The sequence below is a fragment of the Hemitrygon akajei genome, chromosome 18 (assembly GCF_048418815.1).
Source record: "Hemitrygon akajei chromosome 18, sHemAka1.3, whole genome shotgun sequence".
Classification (NCBI taxonomy): Eukaryota; Metazoa; Chordata; class Chondrichthyes; order Myliobatiformes; family Dasyatidae; genus Hemitrygon; species Hemitrygon akajei.
This window is the reverse complement of record NC_133141.1, coordinates 31,349,259-31,374,260: the sequence shown is the minus strand read 5'-3', so window position 1 is coordinate 31,374,260 and position 25,002 is coordinate 31,349,259. Positions and strand designations below refer to the sequence as shown.

The 25,002-nt window shown below is 47.1% G+C and overlaps 1 protein-coding gene across 1 annotated transcript in view; it reads left to right on the top strand.

Moving 5' to 3' along the window:
• Positions 1-25,002, top strand: part of LOC140741643 (low-density lipoprotein receptor-related protein 1-like) — a 561,364-nt gene that overhangs the window by 55,463 nt on the left and 480,899 nt on the right. Inside the window, 3 exon segments of the mRNA XM_073071927.1 lie at positions 2,843-3,106; positions 17,603-17,768; positions 20,319-20,431. Coding sequence (XP_072928028.1) covers positions 2,843-3,106; positions 17,603-17,768; positions 20,319-20,431 — 543 coding nt within the window.

Below are 25,002 nucleotides of genomic sequence, written 5' to 3'. Positions count from 1 at the left end.
GTGAGATTTGGTCCAGATTCACAGTCGTCCACAAGAGTGAGCTGTGAACCGGAGAGCTTGTGTTGTAAGGGAAGTCTGGAGCAGCTGGGACTGTTTTGCCAGGAGCGAAGGCAGCTGAGTGGTGACCTAATAGAGGATGAAAAATCAGAATCAGGTTTCTTATCACTGATTTCTATGACATGAAATCTGTTGTAGTACAGTGTAAGTACATATATTATGTATGCCACAGTAGCGTAGCGATTAGCATGACGCTCCAGCAGGCATCAGAGTTCAATTCTGGCGTTCTCTGTAAGAAAGTTTGTACTTTCTTCCTGTGTGTCCTTGGGTTTCCTCCCAGTGCTCCAGTTTCCTCCCACAGTCCAAAGACGTGCCAGTTAGTAGGTTAATTCTGGCCATTGTAAATTGTTCTGTGATTATGCTAGAGTTAAATCAGTGGGTTGCTGGGCGGTGCCGCTCAGTGGGCCGGAAAGCCTGTTCCGCACTGTATCTCTAAATAAAATAAAATTACTATAAATTACAAAATAAATAGTGCCAAAAGTGGAATAATAATAATGTAGTGTTTATGGTCCGTTCAGAAATCTGATGATGGAGGAGAAAGAGCTGTTGCTGAGTCATTGGACATGGGTCTTCAGGCTACTGTACTTCCTCCCTGGTGGTATTAATCAGAAAAGGGAATGTCCTGGATGGTGATAGATGCCACTGCCTTCTTGAGGCTCCACCTCTTGATGTTTTCCTCAATAATGGGGAGGGTTGTCAGAAGTGGGTGCAAATAAAATGTTTAAAAGGGATTTGGAAAGGTACGTAGGTACAAAAGATTTAGAGGATATGGGCCAAATGCAAACAAACAGGATTAGTGTTGTTACAGATCTTTCAAAGTCAAGTTTATTGTCACCTGCACAAGTCCATGTGTATACAGGTGCAGTGAAAAACATACTTGCAGCAACATCACAGGAATAGAGCATCAGATATACAACATTCAGAAGAAAAACTTCAATTATACAAAATTATACAAGAAAGAACACAATTAAAACAAAAACAAAACAAAGTCCATCATAGTGCAGAGTGGTCACAGTGTTTCTGTACTGAGGTGGTGATCAGGGTAGTGCCGGTTGGTTCAGGAACCGAATGTTTGAAGGGAAGTAGCTGTTCCTGAACCTGGTGGTGTGGGACTTCAGGCTTCTGTACCTCCTGCCCGATGGGAGCTGTGAGAAGATGGGATGGCCCGGATGGTGGGGATCTCTGATGATGGATGTTGCCTTCTTGAGGCAGCACCCATGATACTCCTTAAGTTGGGGAGGGAGTTTATATAGTTCATCTTTGATTTATGTTGTCCTTGTAAATACAAGAGTCCATGGAGGGGTGTCTGGTTTCTGTGATGTGCTGAGCTGTAGTTTCTTGTGGTCTCAGGCAGAGCAGTTGTCATACCAAGCCGTGATTTGTTTGGACATGATGCTTTCTGTGATGCATTGATAAAAATAGGTAAAGATTGATGAGGACTTGCCAAATTTCTTTAGCCTCTTGAGGAAATAGAGATGCTATTGAATTAACTTGGCCATAATGTCATTGTGGTTGGACCAGGGCAGGCTATTGGTGATATTTGATCTTAGGAACTTGAAGCTCTCAACCTCCTCGACCTCAGCACCGTTGATGTAAAGAGTAGCGTGTGCACTGGCCCCCCTCCTGAAGTCAAAAGATATTGAGGGAAGAGCTCATGTGGTTGCATCACAGCCTAGTATGGAAGCACCAATGTCCTTGAACGGAAAGGCCTACAAAAATGTAGTGGATAGGGCTCACTCTGTCATGGGTAAAACCCTCCCATCCATTGAGTACATCCACATGGAGTGTTGTAGCATTAAGGACCCACCATCCAGGCCATGCTCTCTTCTCTCTGCTGCCATCAGGAAGGGGGTACAGGAGTCTCAGGGCCCCCACCACTAGTTTCAGGAACAGTTATTTTCCCTCAACCATCAGGCTCTTGAACCAAAGGGGATAATGTCACTCAACTTCATTTGGCCCTACACTGAACTGTTCGCACAACCTGTGGACTCACTTTCAAGAACTCTTCATCTCATGTTCTCCACATTTATTGCTTATTCATTTATTATTATGATTTCTTTCTTTTTGTAGTTGCACAGTTTGTTGTCTTTTGCACTCTGGTTGTTTGTCTGCCCTGTTGGGTGTGGTCTTTCATTGATTCTATTGTGTTTCTTGGATTTACTGTGAACGCCTGCAAGACAATGAATCTCAGGGTTGTATATAGTGACATATATGTACTTTGATAATGAATTTACTTTGAACTTTGAGAGAAACATTGAAACTGCACAGAGTTGTGGATACAGCTCAGCACATTACAGAAACAAGCCTCCTCTTCGTAAACTGTGCCTACACTTCTCACTGCCTCAGTAAAGCAATGAACATAATCATAGACCCCACCCATTCTCTCTTCTCTCTCTCCCATTGGGTAGAAGATAATAAAGTTTGAAAACACGTGCCATCAAGGTTCAATGACAGCTTCTATCCTGCTGTTATAAGACTATTGAATAGTTCCCTTGTATAATAAGATGGACTGTTAACCTCATAATCTAACTCACTGTGGCCCTTGGACCTTATTGTATGCCTGCACTGCACTTTCTCTGTAACTGTAACACTTTATTCTGCGTTCTGTTATTGCTTTTCCTTTGTACTACCTCAAAGAGCCGTTGTAATGAATTGATGTATGAGTGGCATGCAACACGTTTTCCAGTGTACCTCACTATGTGACAATTATAAACCAAAGTTGTCACAACATCAATAAGCTTCTGGTTGGGAATTAAGTGTGATTGTTTTCACTCTTTCTTGATAGAACCAGTGGACCGGCCGCCAATCCTTCTCATCGCCAACTCCCAGACCATCATCGCTAGTAACCTTCAGGGAGTCAGCATCAGCTTCGTCAACCCTGTTAGGACCAAGCAGACCACAGCCATGGACTTCATCTACGCCAAGGAGACCGTGTGCTGGGTCCACGTGGGAGACACGGCCTCTGAGTCTCGACTCAAGTGCGCCAAAATCACCAACCTCAAGGGTTTCTCGGAGGAGAGGACCATCAACATCACTCTCAGCGTCCACCGTGAGTTGGCTTCTTCCTTCCTCTGCTCCTGTCCGCTCCATTTCAGATAGAGACATGGTGTAGGGAGGGGGTGGAGAACATTTCCTCTCCGAGGGCAGAGAACCCTTGAAACTCTCATAAGAAAATGTGTAAGAAACAGGAGCAGGAGTAGGCCTTCTGGCTCATTGAGCCTGCTCCACCATTCAATCAGATCATGGCTGATCTGACTGTGGACTCAGCTCCACCAGCCTGTCTTTTCACCATAACCATTAGTTCTCCAGCTCTGCAAAAATCTATCAAACTGTATCTTAAATATATTTAATAAGGTAGTTTCTACTGCTTCCCTGGGCAGAGAATTGCACAGATTCACTACTGTCTGGGAAAAACAGTTTCTTCTCATCTCTGTCCAAAATACATTCCCCTGAATCTTGAGGCCATGTCCCCTAGTTCTAGTCTCATTCATCCTTGGAAACAACTTTCCTGCTCCTCTAATGTCTCCCGTTTATAAGTTAATCTTTTTCTATAAGGTCTCCTCTTATTCTTATGAGTTCCAGCAAGTATCGTCTCAGGTGACTCAATCTCTGTGGATGCAGTCGAGGTGCGAGAGAAGTCATGTTGAGATGGGCAAGGAGTCTATTAGACCATAAGAACAGGAGAAGAATTACACTGTTTGTCCCATCGAGTCTACTCTGCCATTCCATTATGGCTGATTTAATATCCCTCTCAACCCTATTCTCCTGCCTTCTCCCCATAACCTTTGACAACATTACTGAAAAGAACTTTCAACCTCTGCTTTAAATATACCTAATGACTTGGTCTCCACAGATTAACTAGCCTCCAGCTAAAGAAATCCCTCCTCATCTATGTTATAAAGGGACATCCCTTTACTCTGAGGATGTGCCGCCTGGTCAAAGACTCCCCCACTATAGTAAACATCCATCTATCTAGTCTGTTCAATATTCAATAATTTTCAACGAGATCCTCCCTCATTCTTCTCTACTCCAGTGAGAACAAACCCAGAACCATCAAACACTCCTCATACATGAACCCTTTCATTCCCAGGATTATTCTTGAGAACTTCCTCTGGAATCCCTCCAATGCCGGCACATCCTTTCTTAGATAAGGGACCCCATCCACCCCACACTGACTTCCAAAAGAGCATTGTGGCATGCCTCCTGGGATAGGATGAGTGTTCTTTGAGAGAGGGAGGGAGGTGGTGACAGAGGCTTGTTTTTGGAGTATTAATGGGGTGGTGTTGGAAACATTTGTATGGAGTGTGACTATCACCGTGGGAGTTGTGGAACTTTAGGAAGATGCGGCGGAGAGTTTGAGCTTGGATGGGGGAAGTGGTTAAACCAGTACAGGCAAGGGGATTATCTCTCTTGCTGCCTTTCCCACAGTCGGACTCCTTCCTCATTGTCCCTCCCAGAATGTGACACTCCCTCCTCACCGCCCCTCCCAATGTATGGTATTCCACTCTGCTGCCTCTCCCATAGCATGGCATTCCCTCCTCACTGTCCCTCACACAGTGCGGCGCTCCCTGCACCCCTCCCACAGCCATCTTGCCGCACTGCCTGCTGAATCGGACATTGAGAGCAGGGTTGGAATGTTGGCTGCCCTTACTGACAGTGCTATGTCATGTCTCGAGGAAGGCAGCAGTCCTGTGGCTGCCAACAGCTTGCACACTGTCTGGGCTGACTGCCTGGCCATATCTAACACGGCTTTAGAGAACTTGAACTGCACTGCAGCGAGAGCAGGGAAGACTCACCAGGATATTCCCTGGGATTGAGTGTTTCATTTGGGGAACACTCTATCCATCCCTTTCCAGCTCTGTTACACCCTGCCTTCCCTACACCCTTCTTGTCTATGTCAAAGTCCAGTCCTGAGCCTTTGTGGCTCATCAGAGCTGGTGCTTATGCCGGTTTTTGTGGCGTGAAGCGACTGAGAGAATGAGACTCACTCCCCCTCCCCCGATAGGACGCCAGTCTATTGCGAGGATGACCCCCAGCATCTTTTGCCGGTACCCATTTTCAGCTGGGTAGACTGGAGCATTGTGTGGTTAACTGCCTGGCTCAAGGACACACATGCTGCCTCAGCTGGGCTCGAACTCACAACCTTCAGATCGCTAGTTGAATACCCTAACCACTTGGCCACGCACCACACCTCTTGTCTATGTACCGCCCTCCAATCCCTACACCCCACCCTGTCTATAACCCCCTCCAGACCATCTGGACTTTGTAACACCTGCTAGTGCTGACAATCCCAGACCAGCACCTTGATGATTCCCTATTTCACTCTGAGCTCTGCAGCTCCTTCCCTCTTCATAGAAACATAGAAAATAGGTGCAGGAGTAGGCCATTCGGCCCTTCAAGCCTGCACCGCCATTCAGTATGATCATGGCTGATCATCCAACTCAGAACCCTGTACCTGCTTTCACTCCATACCCCCTGATCCCTTTAGCCACAAGGGCCATATCTAACTTCCTCTTAAATATAGCCAATGAACCGGCCTCAACTGTTTCCTGTGGCAGAGAATTCCACAGATTCACCACTCTCTGTGTGAAGAAGTTTTTCCTCATCTTGGTCCTAAAAGGCTTCCCCTTAATCCTTAAACTGTGACCCCTCATTCTGGACTTCCCCAACATCGGAAACAATCTTCCTGCATCTAGCCTGTCCAATCCCTTTAGAATTTTATACGTTTCCCCCTTCAATCTTCTAAATTCCAGTGAGTATAAGCCTAGTCGATCCAGTCTTTCTTCATATGAAAGTCCTGCCATCCCAGGAATCAATCTGGTGAACCTTCTCTGTACTCCCTCTATGGCAAGAATGTCTTTCCTCAGATTAGGGGACCAAAACTGCACACAATATTCTAGGTGCGGTCTCACCAAGGGCTTGTACAACTGCAGTAGAACCTCCCTGCTCCTGTAATCAAATCCTTTTGCTATGAATGCCAACATACCATTTGCCTTTTTCACCGCCTGCTGTACCTGCATGCCCACCTTCAATGACTGGTGTACAATGACACCCAGGTCTCGTTGCATCTCCCCTTTTCCTAATCGGCCACCGTTCAGATAATAATCTGTTTTCCTGTTCTTGCAACCAAAGTGGATAACCTCACATTTATCCACATTAAATTGCATCTGCCATGAATTTGCCCACTCACCTAACCTATCCAAGTCACCCTGCATCCTCTTAACATCCTCCTCACAGCTAACACCGCCGCTCAGCTTCGTGTCATCCGCAAACTTGGAGATACTGCATTTAATTTTCTCGTCTAAATCATTAATATATATCGTAAACAACTGGGGTCCCAGTACTGAGCCTTGCGGTACCTCACTAGTCACTGCCTGCCATTCTGAAAAGGTCCCGTTTACTCCCACTCTTTGCTTCCTGTCTGCCAACCAATTCTCTATCCACATCAATACCATACCCCCAATACCGTGTGCTTTAAGTTTGCACACTAATCTCCTGTGTGGGACCTTGTCAAAAGCCTTTTGAAAATCTAAATATACCACATCCACTGGCTCTCCCCTATCCACTCTACTAGTTACATCTTCAAAAAAAATTCTATAAGATTTGTCAGACATGATTTTCCTTTCACAAATCCATGCTGACTTTGTCTGATGATTTCACCTCTTTCCAAATGTGCTGTTATCACATCTTTGATAACCGACTCTAGCATTTTCCCCACCACTGATGTCAGACTAACCGGTCTATAATTCCCCGGTTTCTCTCTCCCTGCTTTTTTAAAAAGTGGGGTTACATTAGCCACCCTCCAATCCTCAGAAACTAATTCAGAATCTAAGGAGTTTTGAAAAATTATCACTAATGCATTCACTATTTCTTGGGCTACTTCCTTAAGCACTCTGGGATGCAGACCATCTGGCCCTGGGGATTTATCTGCCTTTAATCTCTTCAATTTACCTAACACCACTTCCCTACTAACATGTATTTCCCTCAGTTCCTCCATCTCACTAGACCCTCGGTCCCTTACTATTTCCGGAAGATTATTTATGTCCTCCTTAGTGAAGACAGAACCAAAGTAGTTATTCAATTGGTCTGCCATGTCTTTGTTCCCTATGATCAATTCACCTGTTTCTGACTGTAAAGGACCTACATTTGTCTTGACCAATCTTTTTCTTTTCACGTATCTATAAAAGCTTTTACAGTCAGTTTTTATGTTCCCTGCCAGCTTTCTCTCATAATCTTTTTTCCCTTTCCTAATTAAGCCCTTTGTCCTCCTCTGCTGGTCTCTGAATTTCTCCCAGTCCTCAGGTGTGCTGCTTTTTTTTGCTAATTTATGTGTTTCTTCTTTGGACTTGATACTATCCCTAATTTCCCTTGTCAGCCACGGGTGCACTAGGTGCACTACCTTCCCTGGTTTAATCTTTTGCCAAACTGGGATGAACAATTGTTGTAGTTCATCCATGCGATCTTTAAATGCTTGCCATTGCATATCCACCGTCAACCCTTGAAGTATCATTTGCCAGTCTATCTTAGCTAATTCAAGTCTCATACCTTCAAAGTTAACCTTATTTAAGTTCAGAACCTTTGTTTCTGAATTAACTATGTCACTCTCCATCTTAATGAAGAATTCCACCATGTTATGGTCACTCTTACCCAAGGGGCCTCGTACGACAAGATTGCTAACTAACCCTTCCTCATTGCTCAATTCCCAATCTAGAATGGCCTGCTCTCTAGTTGGTTCCTCAACATGTTGGTTCAGAAAACCATCCCGCACACATTCCAAGAAATCCTCTTCCTCAGCACCCTTACCAATTTGGTTCACCCAATCTATATGTAGATTGAAGTCACCCATTATAACTACTGTTCCTTTATTGCACGCATTTCTAATTTCCTGTTTAATGCCATCCCCAACCTCACTACTACTGTTAGGTGGCCTGTACACAACTCCCACCAGCGTTTTCTGCCCCTTAGTGTTATGCAGCTCTACCCATATTGATTCCACATCCCCCAGGCTAATGTCCTTCCTTTCTATTGTGTTAATCTCCTCTCTAACCAGCAATGCTACCCCACCTCCTTTTCTTTCCTGTCTATCCCTCCTGAATATTGAATATCCCTGGATGTTGAGCTCCCATCCTTGGTCACCCTGGAGCCACGTCTCTGTGATCCCAACTATATCATATTCATTAATAACTATCTGCACATTCAATTCATCCACCTTGTTACGAATGCTCCTCGTATTGACACACAAAGCCTTCAGGTTTGTTTTTACAACACTCTTAGCCCTTATACAATTATGTTAAAAAGTGGCTCTTTTTGCTTTTTGCCCTGGATTTGCCTGCCTACCACTTTTACTTTTCACCTTACTACTTTTTGCTTCTACCCTCATTTTACACCCCTCTCTCTCTGCACTTGTTCCCATCCCCCTGCCACATTAGTTTAAATCCTCCTGAACAGCAGTAGCAAACACTCCCCCTAGGACATTGGTTCCAGTCCAGCCCAGGTGCAGACCGTCCTGTTTATACCAGTCCCACCTCCCCCAGAACTGGTTCCAATACCCCAGAAATTTGAATCCCTCCCCCTTGCACCATTTTTCAAGCCATGTATTCATCTGAAATATCCTCCTATTTCTACTCTGACTCGCACGTGGCACTGGTAGTAATCCAGAGATTATTACCTTTGTGGTCCTACTTTTTAGTTTAATCCAGTAGTAATCCAGAGATTATTCATCTCTCCCTCTCTCCCTGCATCAATTACCTGGTTCTCTGAGCTCTGCAACTGCCTCCCTACAGTGTTTGCTCGTATGGGTTATTTGGGTGGTTTAACAGGTTTCAGAATTTTGTGGGAATGCTAGGAGTTGGAGTTGTCTTAGCTTGTTACCGACCACCACACACAGACACAAACACACATACTAACACTGACATAGGCAGAGTCTCTCTCTCTCGTGCGCGCGCGTGCACACACACACACACACACACACACACACACACACACACACACACACACACACACACACACACACACACACACACACACACACACACACACACACACACACACTCACTCTCTTACACTCATAGATCTGTCCTCCACTTTGCTGAGATCTGGCACTGTGCCTGTGACCTGTCTGGTGTAATCTCTACACATCTGTCAGGTAGTATTGTCAGCAGAGTTGAACAAAGCCAATGGGTGTCGGTTAAACAGCTCCTCATGAATCATGCCTTGTTTTTGTGATTTCCCACCCTGATTGCTAGTTCTGTCTCCCTGAGAACCTGCTCATGATCATTGGCAGTTTCACTCTGAAATGATAGGTTGTGTATTAGTGCAAGATGGATGGAGGTTTGCTGTAGGTGCTGGAGGGGGTTCATAGAGATGGGGAGAGGTGTAGGGACTGGTGGAGTTTACAGAGATGGGGAGGTGTGTAGGTGAGGGGGGGAACAGGGATGGGGAGGCTATAGGAGAAGGAGGCGGTCATAGAGATGGGGATGGGGTGTAGGGGAGTGGAGGGGTCACAGATGGGGATGGGTGTAGGGGAGGGAGGGGATCACAGAGGCAGGGAGGGGTGTAGGGGAGGGAGGTGGTCACAGAGATGGGGAGTGATGTAGGGGAGGGAAGGGGGTCACACAGATGGAGAGGAGTGTAGGGGTGGGAGGGGGGATCACAGAGACATGGAGGGGTGCAGAATCCAGAAGGGTTGGGGGGGGGGTGGTCACAGAGATGTTTTGGGGCCAGATTGGGTTAATTTAGAAATTTAAGATTGGAGGGAAGCATTCGGAGTTGGAATCTATGCTCAGCTGTTTCCTGCCTCCTGAGTCATTGTGAGTCATCTCCAAAAACTGCCGAGTGGGTTGTTTAGGAGCACGGAAGGGAAAGAGTGATGTAGAGGGGGGGAGGGAGACGGGCAGAGAGTCAGACAAATGGTCTGCATGGTGCTTTTATCTGTCAGGAACTCTATATTGCCCTGTGTGGCTCTGTCTGGGAGCTTTGCACGTGACCCAGAGCTGATTTTGGTTTTGTTGTGAAATCCTGTGCAGTGGGGAGTTATGAAATTTGGCAGAGATTGTAACTTTTCTTTGGAATCGAAACTTTAAAAAGGAAAAGCCATTCTAAATATTTTTTCGTCTTGCGAAATGGTTTCTAAAGTTGTGACCATTACGCACTGAACACTGGGCTAGGCTCAGTGTGAGAGGGTTAAGCAGGCCTTTGGCCCATTTGCACTGATTCCATGTTGCATTCTCCCCACATTCTCGTCTACTCCCCAACATTCTTCCCACACAGCCATACACACAAACTCTCCCTCTCTCTCTCGCTCACTTTCACTCTCACAGATATACAGACAAGCACAAACACGGATGCAAACATACAGATAGACACAGACGCGCATGCACGCACGCACACAGATGTACACCGTTATATACAGATACGCATATACAAACACAGATGCAAACACAGATATATACACACACGCAGAGAGAATCACAGACATACACACATACAAACACACATGCACACAGAGACACACGCACATACAGACACACAGAGGTATACACAGACAGACACAGATACACACATACAAGCAGACACACACACACACACACAGATGCAAGCATATACAGACAAAACACAGATAGACAGACCCATACACACATGCAGAGAGATACACAGACGCACACAGATACACATAGACATACATAAATACACATATACAAACACAGATGCAAACACACAGACAGACATACACGCATGTGCACACACACACAGATATACACAGACATACACATACACAAGTATATACAAACACACAAATCCACATATACATACACAGATGCAAACACACAGACACACACATACACAAACACACACACAGATACAAACACATAGACAGAGATACAAACACATGCGCATGCACACACAGACATACATGCACACTCACAGATACAAACGCAGGCACACACACAGATATACAGACACACACACATACACATACAGATATACACAGACACCGACACACACCCATACCCACACAGTCACACACATAACACAAACACACAGACATACATGCAGACACACCTATATACACAAACACTGATACACATACACACGCACACAGATACACAGACATTTCTCCTGGCTCTCTTCTGCTCGCTTCTGTTTTTTTCCATCTCCAGAATACGAACCCCGTCCCTACACAGCTGTCGCCAAGTGTTACGGTCAGCAGCAACGTCCTCCAGGTCCTCAGGACTGATCTTGCACTTCATTAAAGCATTCTTCCTCTGATCCTTATAACGCTTCTTCAGCCCTCCAGCTGAGCATCGACCATGATGTAGCTGGCTGTATAACACTCTGCAGGGTAGCCGACATGGGGGCATCCTTATCACCTGCCCCAGCCACTGCAGCTGACGCTGGGTGATCATGGCCTCAACACTTCTGCAGTTAGTCTTTACAAGTATTTCAGTGTGAGGCACCCGCTCACGCCAGGTAATTCCCAGGATGCGCTGGAGGCAGCTTATGTGGAAGCGCTCCAAGGACTTGATGTGATGGCTGTAGGTTACACAGATACAAACACAGATGCAACCACACAGATAGACACACTGACACACCTATACACACACAAACAAACAGATAAGACACAGATGCAAACACATACACACGCGCACACAGACACACACACAGGCACACACAGATGCACACGCACACATATACAAACACATGCACTCAGATACAAACGCATGCAGACACACACAGATATACACAGCCATTCACACATATACAAACACAGATGCAAACATGAGCAGAGAGACACACATACACTGACACACAGAAGCACACATATATATACACACACACAAACACATATCTCTGTTATATACACAGACAGACACACAGATACAGACAAACACATACACACAAAAGTACACACAGACACACACAAACACTGATAAACACAAACACAATACATGCACACAGACGCACGCACACACAGACATGCACACACATACAAACACAGATGCAAACATACGCAGAGAGATGCAGACACGTACACAGAGACGTATACACACACACACACACACACACACACACAGTTGCAGACTCCCACACACATGCACAGACACAGAGGGAGACAGACACATATACACCACACACGGTGCTTTCTCTCCCACCGTACACTTGCTGTTGGTGAAAGGTGTGGAATTGCCCTCCCTTCTTTCCTTTACCCTGCACCCTCCCCTCCTCTCCTCCTTCATGCTCCTCCTCTCTACCTTACCTCTGTCACTCCAGCTGTCACAGACCCACTGTCTGCCCTTCTCCCTTCCTTCTCCCTGTTCCCTCCCCTCTCCCCCTCCCACTCTCCTTCCTACTCTCCTCCATCCTTTTGTCTCTCTCTACTGTCCCACATCAACACTTTCTCCTTGCCACAGTCATCCTCCCACTATCTCACCCTCCCTGCCCTCCTCTATCGCACACACCCTCTCTTCCCCCACTCTCCCACTCTCTCTGTCCCATACATATTTACTCGCTCTTTCTTCCCTTCTCTGCTCTCTCAGCCTTCTTTCCCTCACTCTTTCTTCCTCCCTCTCCCTCTCTCCCTCCTCCTCTCTCCCTACCTCCTCTCTCCCTACCTCCTCTCTCCTCCCCCTCTCCTCTCTATTTTGCTCTCTCTCTCTCCCTCCCCCCCTCTCTCGTGTCAGAAGGACACTGCAGTAACTGTGAACTGCTGTTTATTTACTCTCCCCTCTGTCCAAAGTTCAGGCAGTTAAAGGATGGCTGTCTTGAGTTTACAGAAGGTTTATATCACAGACCTCCCTGCTTGGTTCACGTAATCCTCTCCTCTTTGTCCCTTCCCCCTCCATCCCTTACACTCCCCCCCCCCCCCCCCCCCGTCACTCCCACCCACACTTCCTTGCAATCATCCCTGTAACCCTGCTCTGGCTTTCAACTGGCGTGTGTGTTAAAGAATGAGTTCTCTCTGTCATAGAAGACATTCATAATTCTATTAATCCCTCTGGGACTTGTGGACTCCAGAACATTCTTCTTATTATTGTTAGTTCAAATTTCCCAGTTCCCTTATTGTCCTTGTGAAATATTTGCTGTGAATTCCTTTCCAATTCAATGAAAAAGAGTTTGGTACTAGCATGGTGCTCCCGGTGTGGGTCTGACCCAGGGGTACGGAGACGGGAACTGTACACGAAGCTCCCGTGTGGGTCTGACCCAGGGATAGGGGAACAGGAACTGTGCACGGTGCTCCCGGTGTGGGTCTGACCCAGGGATAGGGAGACGGGAACTGTGCACGGTGCTCCCGGTGTGGGTCTGACCCAGGGATAGGGAGACGGGAACTGTGCACGGTGCTCCCGGTGTGGGTCTGACCCAGGGATAGGGAGACGGGAACTGTGCACGGTGCTCCCGGTGTGGGTCTGACCCAAGGATAGGGAGACGGGAACTGTGCATGGTGCTCCCGGTGTGGGTCTGACCCAGGGATAGGGAGACGGGAACTGTGCACGGTGCTCCCGGTGTGGGTCTGACCCAAGGATAGGGAGACGGGAACTGTGCACGGTGCTCCCGGTGTGGGTCTGACCCAGGGATAGGGAGACGGGAACTGTGCACGGTGCTCCCGGTGTGGGTCTGACCCAGGGGTACGGAGACGGGAACTGTGCACAGTGCTCCCGGTGTGGGTCTGACCCAGGGGTACGGAGACGGGAACTGTGCACGATGCTCCTGTGTGGGTCTGACCCAGGGATAGGGAGACGGGAACTGTGCACGGTGCTCCCGGTGTGGGTCTGACCCAGGGATAGGGAGACGGGAACTGTGCACGGTGCTCCCGGTGTGGGTCTGACCCAGGAATAGGGAGACGGGAACTGTGCACGGTGCTCCCAGTGTGGGTCTGACCCAGGGGTACGGAGATGGGAACTGTGCATGGTGCTCCCGGTGTGGGTCTGACCCAGGGGTACGGAGACAGGAACTGTGCACGGTGCTCCTGGTATGGGTCTGACCCAGGAATAGGGAGACGGGAACTGTGTATGGTGCTCCCGGTATGGGTCTGACCCTGAGGTATTGATAATGGAACTGTGGATGGTGCTCTCACTGTGGGGTTTCCTTCTGAATACAATCAGACAGCAGGGAAACAGTCTTTCTCCTTTAACAATTTGATCTTCTCTTTTCCCTTCCAAAGTGGATGACCTGGCATTTACCAACATTGTACTCCATCTCCCGGACCCTTGCCCACTCACTTAACCTATCTATATCTCTCTGCAGACTCCCCACATCCTCTGCACAATTAGCTTTTCCACTCAATTTTGTGTCATCAGCAAACTTAGATACACCACACTCAGTCCCCTCTTTCACTTTGTTAATGTACCTCGGTACTCTATGTGCTGTGGTATTCTTTGACTCTGTAGGGGATGGCAGTGGTGTTTGCTTTGCCAGTACTTGGGGGAGAGGTGAAATGAATTTACTCTGATATTCTGGGATCTGCTTGTTTTCTGGGACCTTTAGGGCCTGAGTGATTGGGAGAGGTTGAGCAGGCTGTGATAGGAGGCTGAGGGGTGACCTTATAGAGAATTATAGAATTGTACAAAGTCAAAGTTGTGTTTATTGTGAAACCGTACAACCGTGAGTCATAAGAGCAGAATCAGGCCATTTGGCCCATCAAGTCTAAACTGCCATTTAACCATTTCCTCTCAACTCCAATCACTCGCCTTCTTCCCGTAACCTTTGATGTCCTTACTAATCAAGAACTATCATCCTCTGCCTTAATTATACCAAATAACTTGGCCTAGATAACTGTATGTGGCAAAGAATTCCACAGATTCACCACCCTCTGGCTAAAGACATTTCTCCTCACCTCTGTTCTAAATGGACACCCCCCTCTATTCTCTGGTCCTAGACTCCCTCACTTTCAGAAACATCCTCTGCACATCCACTCTATCTAGGCCTTTCAGTATTTGATGGGTTTCAATGAGATCTTCCCCCCCTCCCCTCCCCTCCCCTTCCATTCTTCTGAATTCCAGTGAGTGCACAGTCAGAGCCATTAAACACTAACCATTTCATTCTCATAAAGATCCTCTGAACCCTCTCCAACACCAACACATCCTTTCTTAGATATGGGGCCCAAAACAGCTCACAATACTGCAGATATGGTCTGCCCAATGCCTTGTAAAGCCTCAGCAATAAGTCCTTGATGTTATATTCAAACCCTCACTAAATGGATGCTCAGTTTGCACAAGTGCATGTGTGCACAGATGCATTGAGAAACATACCGTGCTTGCAACAGCATCAGAGACAACATTCATATGGACTCAAATTGTACATCATTTTTACAAGCACAGAGAAAGAGCATTCAGCTTTAGTGCAAAGTGATCAAAGTCTCGCAAAATTGTTATGCATGAGGGGCGTGGGTAGGGTGAATGCGCACAGTATTCTCCCACGGAATGGGAATCGGAAACTAGAGGATGTAGTGTTTATCTTGTGTGCCATTGTATAAGATGCTGGTGAGGTCGCACCCAGAGTATTGTGATCAGTTTTGGTCGCCCTGCTACAGAAAAGATGTCATTAACCTGCAAAGCGTGCAGAGGAGATTCACAAGGATGTTGCCTGGAGTCCAGGGACTGAAAGGGGTTGGGCAAGTCGGGGCTTTGTTCTTTGGAGCGTAGGAGGCTGAAGGGTAACTTTGTATAAAATCATGAGGGACATAGATAGGGTGAATGCACAGTGTTTCACCAATGCAGGGCAGTGTAGAACTAAAGGGGATAGATTTAAGGTGAGAGTGGAGAGTTATTAGAGATCCAGGGGGCATTTTCTTCACTCAGAGGGTGGTCCATCTCCGGTACAAGCTGCCAGAGGAAGTAGTTGAAGGAGGTACATTTGCAACATTTAAAAAACACTTGGATGGGTACATGGATAGGAAGAGTTTAGTGATATGGGGCAAATACAGGTAAATGGGACTGGCTTGAATGGTAATCTCTGTATGGACCTGTTAGGCTGAAGGACCTGCTTCAAATCTGTGTGACTATATAAAGAAGTTTTCCCAAATTTAGAATGCCAGAGCACATCAGGAAATAATTAAAGTCTGTTCCATGCTCAGTTCCTTTGACCGCGCTGCAGAACTCCTTCGTGTTCCAAGCCCATCTTTCACCACATCCCGTTCCTCCAGACTTGTGTCGTTATTACTTCCTCGGCACCGAGTTTGCTTGGCCCATCTGTTACTGTACCTTGCAAAAGCAAATTACTGAAGTGAGAGCTGCTGCTGCAACAACTCCAAACTCTGGCACTAACTTTGTGTGTGTTAGTGTTAGAGAGAGTGTGTATGAGACAGACACATACATACACACACTCACTTACTCACACCACACGCACAGATACACACAGCAGCGTAGAATGATTTGCTTGGAAACAGCACCATTGCACAACCTGGAGGCACTGCAGTCATTGCACAGGCTGCTGGGATCACAGAGCAAAGTTCATGGAAACACAGATGTCCTTCGAGCTTTATTTACATTTCAAACCCGTCCATTATCCAACATGCTGCTTGGTTTTTAGTCGACGTCTGCTTTTTTAACTCTCTTCAAACCAGTTGTGGGTTTGAATATCTTTTGTAGTTTTCAGCACCCCCTGCTGATGGTGTATGCTCATCATTATTCCTGCACTCCTCTCTATCTCCATGGCCACCTCCCTCCCCTACACCCCTCCCATCTGTGTGACCCTTTCCCTCGCTACACCATTCACTGTCTCTGTGACTCCCCTCCTTCCCTTTACCCCTCCCTGTCTCCATAACCCCATCTCTCCCCTAGGCCTCTCCCCCTCTCCATGCCCTCTCATGATAACCATTTCCAGTCCTGCGAAAAGGTCTCTGGCTGTCTACTCTATCCATGACTCTTGAGAAGGACAACAGTAAGTCAGTCAGTTGTGATCAAATGGTTCGACTGACATTTTTACCGATGAGCTTAATGGCCTAACTGCACAAATGTCTTATGGTCTTCTCCAGGTCTCTCAAGATTTTATAAACCTCTGTCAGGTCTCCCCCTTCAATCTGTTCAATACCTCCTCGTAACCAAAGTTCTCCAATCCAGGCCACACTCAGATGAATCTCCTTAGCACCATCTCCAGCACAATGACCTCCTTCCTGTAGTGTAGTAATCAGAACTGTACACTATACTCCTAGTGTGGCCTAACTAGTGTCTTGTGACATTGCAACATACCCTCTGGACTGATATTTAGAGCCCAGAAGCTTTTGCTTATCTGGAAATGAACCTTGGAGATGGAGTTTTCTTTACCCAGAGGTGTGGACTGGAGGGGCGTGGAGGCTTTGTGAATGGATTCACATTCTTCAGAGAGGGTTAGATGTGTCAGTACTGAATGACTGGCAGCAGGGTGGAAGGGGGAGAGTGGTGGGTCTAGGTAAACCATTCCCCACCCCATTCTCCCATTCCCTTTGTCTTCGCCCCAGTTACACTCTTTCTCTCGCCCCATACTCGTTCTCTCTCTCTCTCTCACCCTGGACTTTCTACCCCCACCCCCCCAGCCATGTGAAGTGTTAATTGGTTGTCTCTGTTACTCACAGATGTGGAGCAGATGGCCATCGACTGGCTGACAGGCAACTTCTACTTTGTGGATGATGTGGACGACCGTATCTTTGTCTGCAACCAGAACGGTGACACCTGCGTCATCCTGCTCGACGTGGAGCTCTACAACCCCAAGAGCATTGCCCTTGACCCAACCATGGGGTGAGTGTTGCACTTTTCCTTTCTGGACTCCCAGGTTTTTCCCTCTCCCTCTCCCACACACCAGAGCTCTCATTCACACATGGATCCAACCATGGGGTGAGTGTGCTCCCTTGTCACATATGCACGAGCACAAACGGCAACAAAACAGTAGGATTAAATTAAATTATATCCTGTTAGCCATTGTACATGCCGAGCAACTTACAAACCAGGTCCACTCAAAATCCTACATCCAATAGAGTGCCTTCCATGTGTTGAAGGTACAGTCAAGTGATCTCATGCGCACTTACCAATTCTTGCAGTTGATCTGATACAGTATTCATCCTTCTCCTCCCCAGCTTCCTGTAGGCCTCTCACACACTTCTCTCTCATCTCCCACACCTCTCTTCCCTTCCTCTGGTGGGATTGTCACTATCTCCCCACTAAGGTTTTCTCTCTCCACTCCCCCTCTCCCTCCTTCGGTGGCTGTCTGCCTCACTCCTCCTCCGTGTCTTTGTACCTGGTACCTGCCTGTCTCAATACCTCTGTACCTGTTCACTCTCTCCCTCCCCCTCTCTCTGTCTCTGTAACTGTCATCCTACTCTGTCACTCTACATTTCTCTCTTCTCTCTCCCTCTGTCCCTCTCCCCCCTCTCAGCTTTCTCTCTGTCTCATCTTCTCTCTCTCCCCCTTTCTTCCTCCTATCCCTATCCCTATCCCTTCCTTCCCATCCCCCTTCCTTCCCCTCTTCACCCTTCCTCTCTCCTCTCCTCCTCTTCCTCTCCTTTCCCCCTCCCTCTCCCATTCTCTCCCCCTTCTCCTCCATCTCCTTCCCCTCTTCCTTTCCATCCCTCACACTTTCTTCTCCCTTCTCCATCTCCCCATCCTCCCTCTCCTCCCTCTCCCTGTCTCCATCCTCTCCCTCTCCCCATTCTATCCGTCTCTCTCTCTCCCCCCCCCCCCCCCCCCCCGTCCTCTTCCTCTCCCTCTCCCTGTCCTCTCCCACTCTGTATTACCTTGTTTTGTCCTGTGCGTTGGGGCTCAGTGTATTCAGAGCAGATGTTGGGACGACAGGAATTGAGGGTTAGGTGGTGACAGCAGGAAAGTGGGGCTGGTGGAGGAGATTTGATTGAATTGGAGTTTTGGGAAATGTTGTAGAACAAAGGGATGTTACAGATGAAGTAGGGAAGAAGGCATTTGGCACACTGGCCTCCATCAGTTGAGTACACAAGCTGGGTGATCATGGTGCAGTTGCACAAGACATTGGTGAGGCTGCAGCTGGAATATTATGTTCTATTTTGGTCACCCTGCTGTAGGAAAGATGTCACTAAACCGAGAAGAGTGCAGAGGAGATTTATGAGGATGTTGCCAGGACTCGAGAGAGTGAGTCACGGTGAGAGGTTGAACTGGTTGTGTCTTTATTCCTTGGAGCATAGGAGACTGAGGGGTGAACTTATGGAGGTGCATAAAAACATGAGGGGCACTGATAGAGTGAATGTGCACGGTCTTTTCCCCCAGGGTTGGGGAATCAAGAACCAGGGGCATGGGTTTAAGATGAGAGGGGAGAGATTTAATAGGGACTTGGGGCAACTTTTTCACCCAGAGGGTGGTCTGTTTGTGGAATAAACTGCCAAGGGAAGTGATTGACGCAAGTACATTAACAACATTTGGAAGGCACTTGTATATGCATAAGTAAGGTTTAGATTTAGGTTTTGAGGGAGATGGGCCAAACATGGACAACTGAGACTAGCTTAGATGGGAAACTTGGTCGGCACAGACCAGTTGGGCTGAAGAGCCTGTTTGCATACTTTTTGACTTTCCAGTTGTATGAGTCAGTGACCTCATGCTGACAGACATGTGGAAATACTGTGGTTCAGTATATTTATAGTTCTGGACAGAGAAGGCAGAATGTGGAAATAGTTTCCTTCATAACTCTGGTGCGCTATGAAGCATATACTAGTGTATTTTTAAGGCTTCATTTTTGTTTTTCTCTCTCAGGCATACCCAGAGAGCTAGGAGAGTGTGTTGTTTTGTTTTCCATTCATTCAAGGGCCAGGCATTGAGCACGTTGGCCTTCATCAGCCAGGGCATTGGGTACAGGAGCTAGGATATTGTGTTGCAGTTGTACAAGACATTAGTGAGGCTCATTTGGAATATTGTGTTCAGTTTTGGTCACCCTGCTAGGAAAGATGCCATTAAGCAGGAAAGAGTGCAGAGGAGATTTTAGAGGATGTTGCCTCGACTAGAGGCTTGAGTTCTTGAAGAGATTGGCCAGGCTAGCTCTTTATTCCTTCTAACACAGGAGAATGAGGAGCCTTGGATAAGGTGGACTGTAAAAGTCATTTACCCAAGGTGGAGAAGTTAAAACTGGAGGGTGTAGGTTTAGAATGAGAGGGGAATGATTCTTGAGAAATCTTTCCAGTTTAATGGCATATTCCCTGAAGCAGGGTGACCCAAAGCACCGAGTGTAACTGCAGCTTGACCTGCCAACTTGCATGCATTCTGTGCTCTGACTGATGGTGGCTGGTACAGAGGGCTCAAGGGTTCCTGTGGCTGAATTCTGCTCCTGGTTTGCAGGACGTGTAATTTCACAACAGCTCGGCACGAAGCAGGAAATGAGAGGAAGGAGCACCAACACCTAGTGGCATCCAGTTTCCTTATTTCCCCAGTATTAGCCAAACCCCTGGCAAGTGAGGGGGTTAAGAGATTAGCCTTATTTGTCACATCTACATTGAAACATCAAAGCATACAGTGAAATGTGTTGTTAGTGTCAATAACTAACGTGGTGTGAGTATTGTGCTCGGGGCAGCCTACAAGTGCTACCACGCTTCTGGTGCCAACATAGCATGCCCACAGATTACTAACCCTAGCCTGTACGTCTTTGGAATGTGGGAGGAAACAGGAGTACCCATTGGAAACCCATGCAGTCATAGGGAGAACGTACAAACTCCTTACGGACAGCAGTTGATAGTGGGATTTAGGATGAAAAATCAGTGGAATTCCTCTGGCAAGTGACAAGGAGGGCTGGGCTGAAGTGAGAAATGGGTAGTGATGTCTTCAATATCTCTTCTCCAAATGCAGAAGTTGGTCATGTGAAACTGGTCAGATGCGATATCCAGTCTGTTGCACACGTGCACACACACATGCACTGTTTGTCCTCCTGTCACCACGCCAACCAAGATAGGCAGGAGAGCAAGGGAGGCTGTTCTTTCTCACTCACCCTGCTGCCCCATTCTGTTGGGCACAACCTGAACTTCTCCCTTGGCCCCACTTCCCCGCACTGATCCCCACCCTCTCCCCACCATCTCTCAATTCCTTCAGTCTCCTGAAATAGAATTAGTAAGTCTGCAGAATGGATTCACGAGTTTGTTGCTGGGAATGGACTGCTTGAGTTATAAGGGAGTGTTTTCCCTGGAACAAAGGAGGCTGAGGGGTGACCTGTTCAAGGTGTATAAAACCACAGCAGGTGTAGGTAAGGTGGATGGTCCTAACTTGACCGGCCCTGGGCCATTAGAATAAGGAGTAAGCAGGGTTTCTTTTTTAATTGAAACTTTAGAACCATAGAACACTACAGCACAGTACAGGCCCTTCAGCCCTCCATGTTGTGCCGACCCATATAATCCTTAAAAAAAAGTACTAAACCCACACTACCCCCGTAACCCCCTATTTTTCTTTCATCCATGTGCCTGTCCAAGAGGCTCTTAAATACCCCTAATGTTTTGGCCTCCACCACCCATCCCTGGCAAGTCATTCCAGGCACTCACAACCCTCTGTATAAAAAAACTTACCCCTTATGTCTCCCCTAAACTTCCCTCCCTTAATTTTGTACATATGCCCTCTGGTGTTTGCTATTGGTGCCCTGGGAAACAGGTACTGACTATCCACCCTATCTCTGCCTCTCATAATCTTGTAGACCTCTATCAAGTCCCCTCTCATTCTTCTACGCTCCAAAGAGAAAAGTCCCAGCTCTGCTAACCTTGCTTCGTATGACTTGTTCTCCAAACCAGGCAACATTCTGGTAAATCTCCTCTGCACCCTCTCCATAGCTTCCACATCCTTCCTATAATGAGGTGACCACAATTGAACACAAGTGCGGTCTCACCAGAGATTTGTAGAGTTGCAACATGACCTCTCTACTCTTGAACTCAATCCCCCTGTTAGTGAAGCCTAGCATCCAATAGGCCTTCTTAACTACCCTATCAACCTGCACAGCGACCTTGAGGGATGTATGGATTTGAACCCCAAGGTCCCTTTGTTCATCCACACTCTTAAGTAACTGACCATTAATCCTGTACTCAGTCTTCTGGTTTGTCCTTCCAAAATGCATCACCTCACACATAGCCGGATTGAACTCCATCTGCCATTTTTCTGCCCAACTCTGCAGTCTGTCTATATCCTCTTGTAACCTTCGACAACCTACAGCTCCATCCACAACTCCTCCAATCTTCGTGTCATCTGCAAACTTACTCACCCATCCTTCCGCCTCTAAATCCAGGTCATTTATAAAAATCACAAATAGCAGGGGTCCCAGGACAGATCCCTGCGGCACTCCACTAGTCACCGACCTCCAGGCAGAATACTTTCCTTCCACAACTACCCTCTGCTTTCTTCTTTTAAGCCAATTTTTTATCCAAACAGCCAAGGTTCCACTGATCCCATGCCTCATGACTTTCTGGATGAGTCTCTCATGAGGGACCTTGTCAAATGCTTTGCTAAAGTCCATGTAGACCACATCCACTGCCCTACCCTCATCAATTTCTTTTGTTACCTCTTCAAAAAACTCAATCAGGCTCGTGAGGCATGATCTTCCCTTCACAAAGCCATGTTGACTATCCATGGGTAGACTGTACTTCTCCAAATGCTCGTAGATCCTATCCTTAAGAATCCTTTCCAGTACTTTGCATACCACCGACCTAGTTCCCAGGTTTTTCCCTATTACCTTATTTAAACAAGGGAACTACATTTGCCATTCTCCAGTCCTCCAGCACTTCCCCTGCAGCCAAAAAGGATTCAAAGATCATAGCTAATGCTCCTGCGATCTCTTCTGTCAATTCCCACAACAACCTGGGGTGTATCATATCCAGCCCTGGGGATTTATCAATCTTAATGTTTTTAAGAAGATCCAGCACTACTTCTTTAATCTCCACATTGTCCCACACACAGACCTGCTCTACTTTGACCTCATCCTGATCAAGATCCTTTTCACTTGTGAATACTGAAGCAAAGTATTCATTTAGGACCTCCCCAACCTCCTCCGCTTCCAGGCACATATTGCCCTCTTTATCCTTTAGCGGTCCCACCTTCGTTCTCGTCATCCTCCTATTCTTCACATACGCATAGAATGCCTTGGAGTTCTCCTTAATTCTACAAGCCAAGGCCTTCTCATGCTCCCTTCGAGCTCTCCTAAGTCCTTTCTTTAGCTCCTTCTTGACTACCCTAATATTTCTCATAAGCCCCTCCTACTTCCTGCTTCTTATATCTAACATATGCTTCCTTTTTCCTCTTGACGAGTTGCCTCACGTGTTTCGTCAGCCACGGTTCCCTTTTCCTACCATTTTTTCCTTGCCTCAGTGGGACAAACCTATCCTGAACCCAGCTCACGTGGTCCCTACACTTCTCCCACATTACTTCTGTGCTTTCCCCTTTGAACATCTGTTTCCAATTTACTCTCGGTAGTTCCTGCCTCATCCCTTCAAAGTTAGCCCTTCCCCAGTTAAGCAGTTTACCATTTCGTCTGACTTTATCCCTTTCCGATAGCTATGCTGAAGCTAAGGGAGTTGTAGTCACTCTCACCAAAATGTTCCCCCACCAAGAGGTCTGTCACCTGACCAGGTTCATTACCCAGAGCTAGATCCAGTATAGCCTCTCCTCTCGTTGGCCAGTCCACGTACTGTGTCAGGAATCCTTCTTGAACACACCTGACAAATTCAGCTCCATCTATCCCCCTTGCACTCAGGAGGTGCCAGTCAATATGAGGGAAGTTGAAATCACCCATAACTACAACCCTGTATTTCCTGCACCATTCTAAAATCTGCCTGCTTATCTGCTCCTCGGTGTCCCGAGGGCTATTTGGGGGCCTATAGACTACTCCCAGCACAGTGATTGATCCCTTCCTATTTGTGACTTCCACCCAGACTGACTCCCTGGACACTCCTTCTGCAGCGTCCTCCCTTTCTATTGCCGTGATACTATCCCCTGACCAGCAATGCCGTCCCCAGCCCCCCCTCTCCCCCCCCCCCCCCCCCCCGCCCCACCCCCCCCCCCCCCCCCCCCCCCCCCCACTTTTCTACCTCCCGTCCTATTCCTTTTAAAACACCTGAACCCTGGGACCTGCATCATCCAATCCTGCCCTTCCTCCAACCAAGTTTCAGTAACGGCCACAACATCGTAGTTCCACATACTAATTCATGCTCTAAGTTCATCCACCTTGTTCCTAATACTCCTAGCATTGAAATAGACACATTTCAACCCTTTGGATGCTTTGTGTCACCGAGAAAGACTGCATTTATTGCTAATAATCCTAGAACACCCAAGCCTAGTTATGAGCCTTGCCGTAGCATTAGAGGTACAACATTCTTAAGAAAAGCATAAACTTTAGTCAACTTTTACAAAAAAGAACACAATTCAGACAAAGTAAAAGTTGATTATAGTGCAGAGTGGTCACGGTGTTTCTGTACTGAGGTGGTGATCAGGGTTGTGCCGGTTGGTTCAGGAACCGAATGGTTGAAGGGAAGTAGCTGTTCCTGAACCTGGTGATGTGGGACTTCAGGCTTCTGTACCTCCTGCCCGATGGAAGCTGTGAGAAGATGGGATGGCCCGGATGGTGGGGATCTCTGATGATGGACGTTGCCTTCTTGAGACAGCACCTCCTGTAGATATTACCCATGGTGGGGAGGGATGTGACTATGATGTATTGGGCAGAGTCCATGACTCTCTGCAGCTTCTTACATTCCTGTGCATTCGAATTGCCGTACCAGACCGTGATGTAACCAGTCAGGATATCAACATCCTGACAAGTGTGTGGTGATGCAATTGGGAAGTCCCAAGGGAGGTTGTTTCGGTTGCCCTGTTATAGCAGAAGAGATTCACCAATGTGTTGCCTGGGTTGGAGGACTTCAGTTATCAGGAAAGAGTGGATGGAACAGAGAACAGTACTGTACAGGAACAAGCCCTTCAATCCACGATATCTGTACTGAACACGGTGCCAAATTCAGCAGAATCTCTTCCCTGCACATCAACTCTATTACCATGGGAACACATA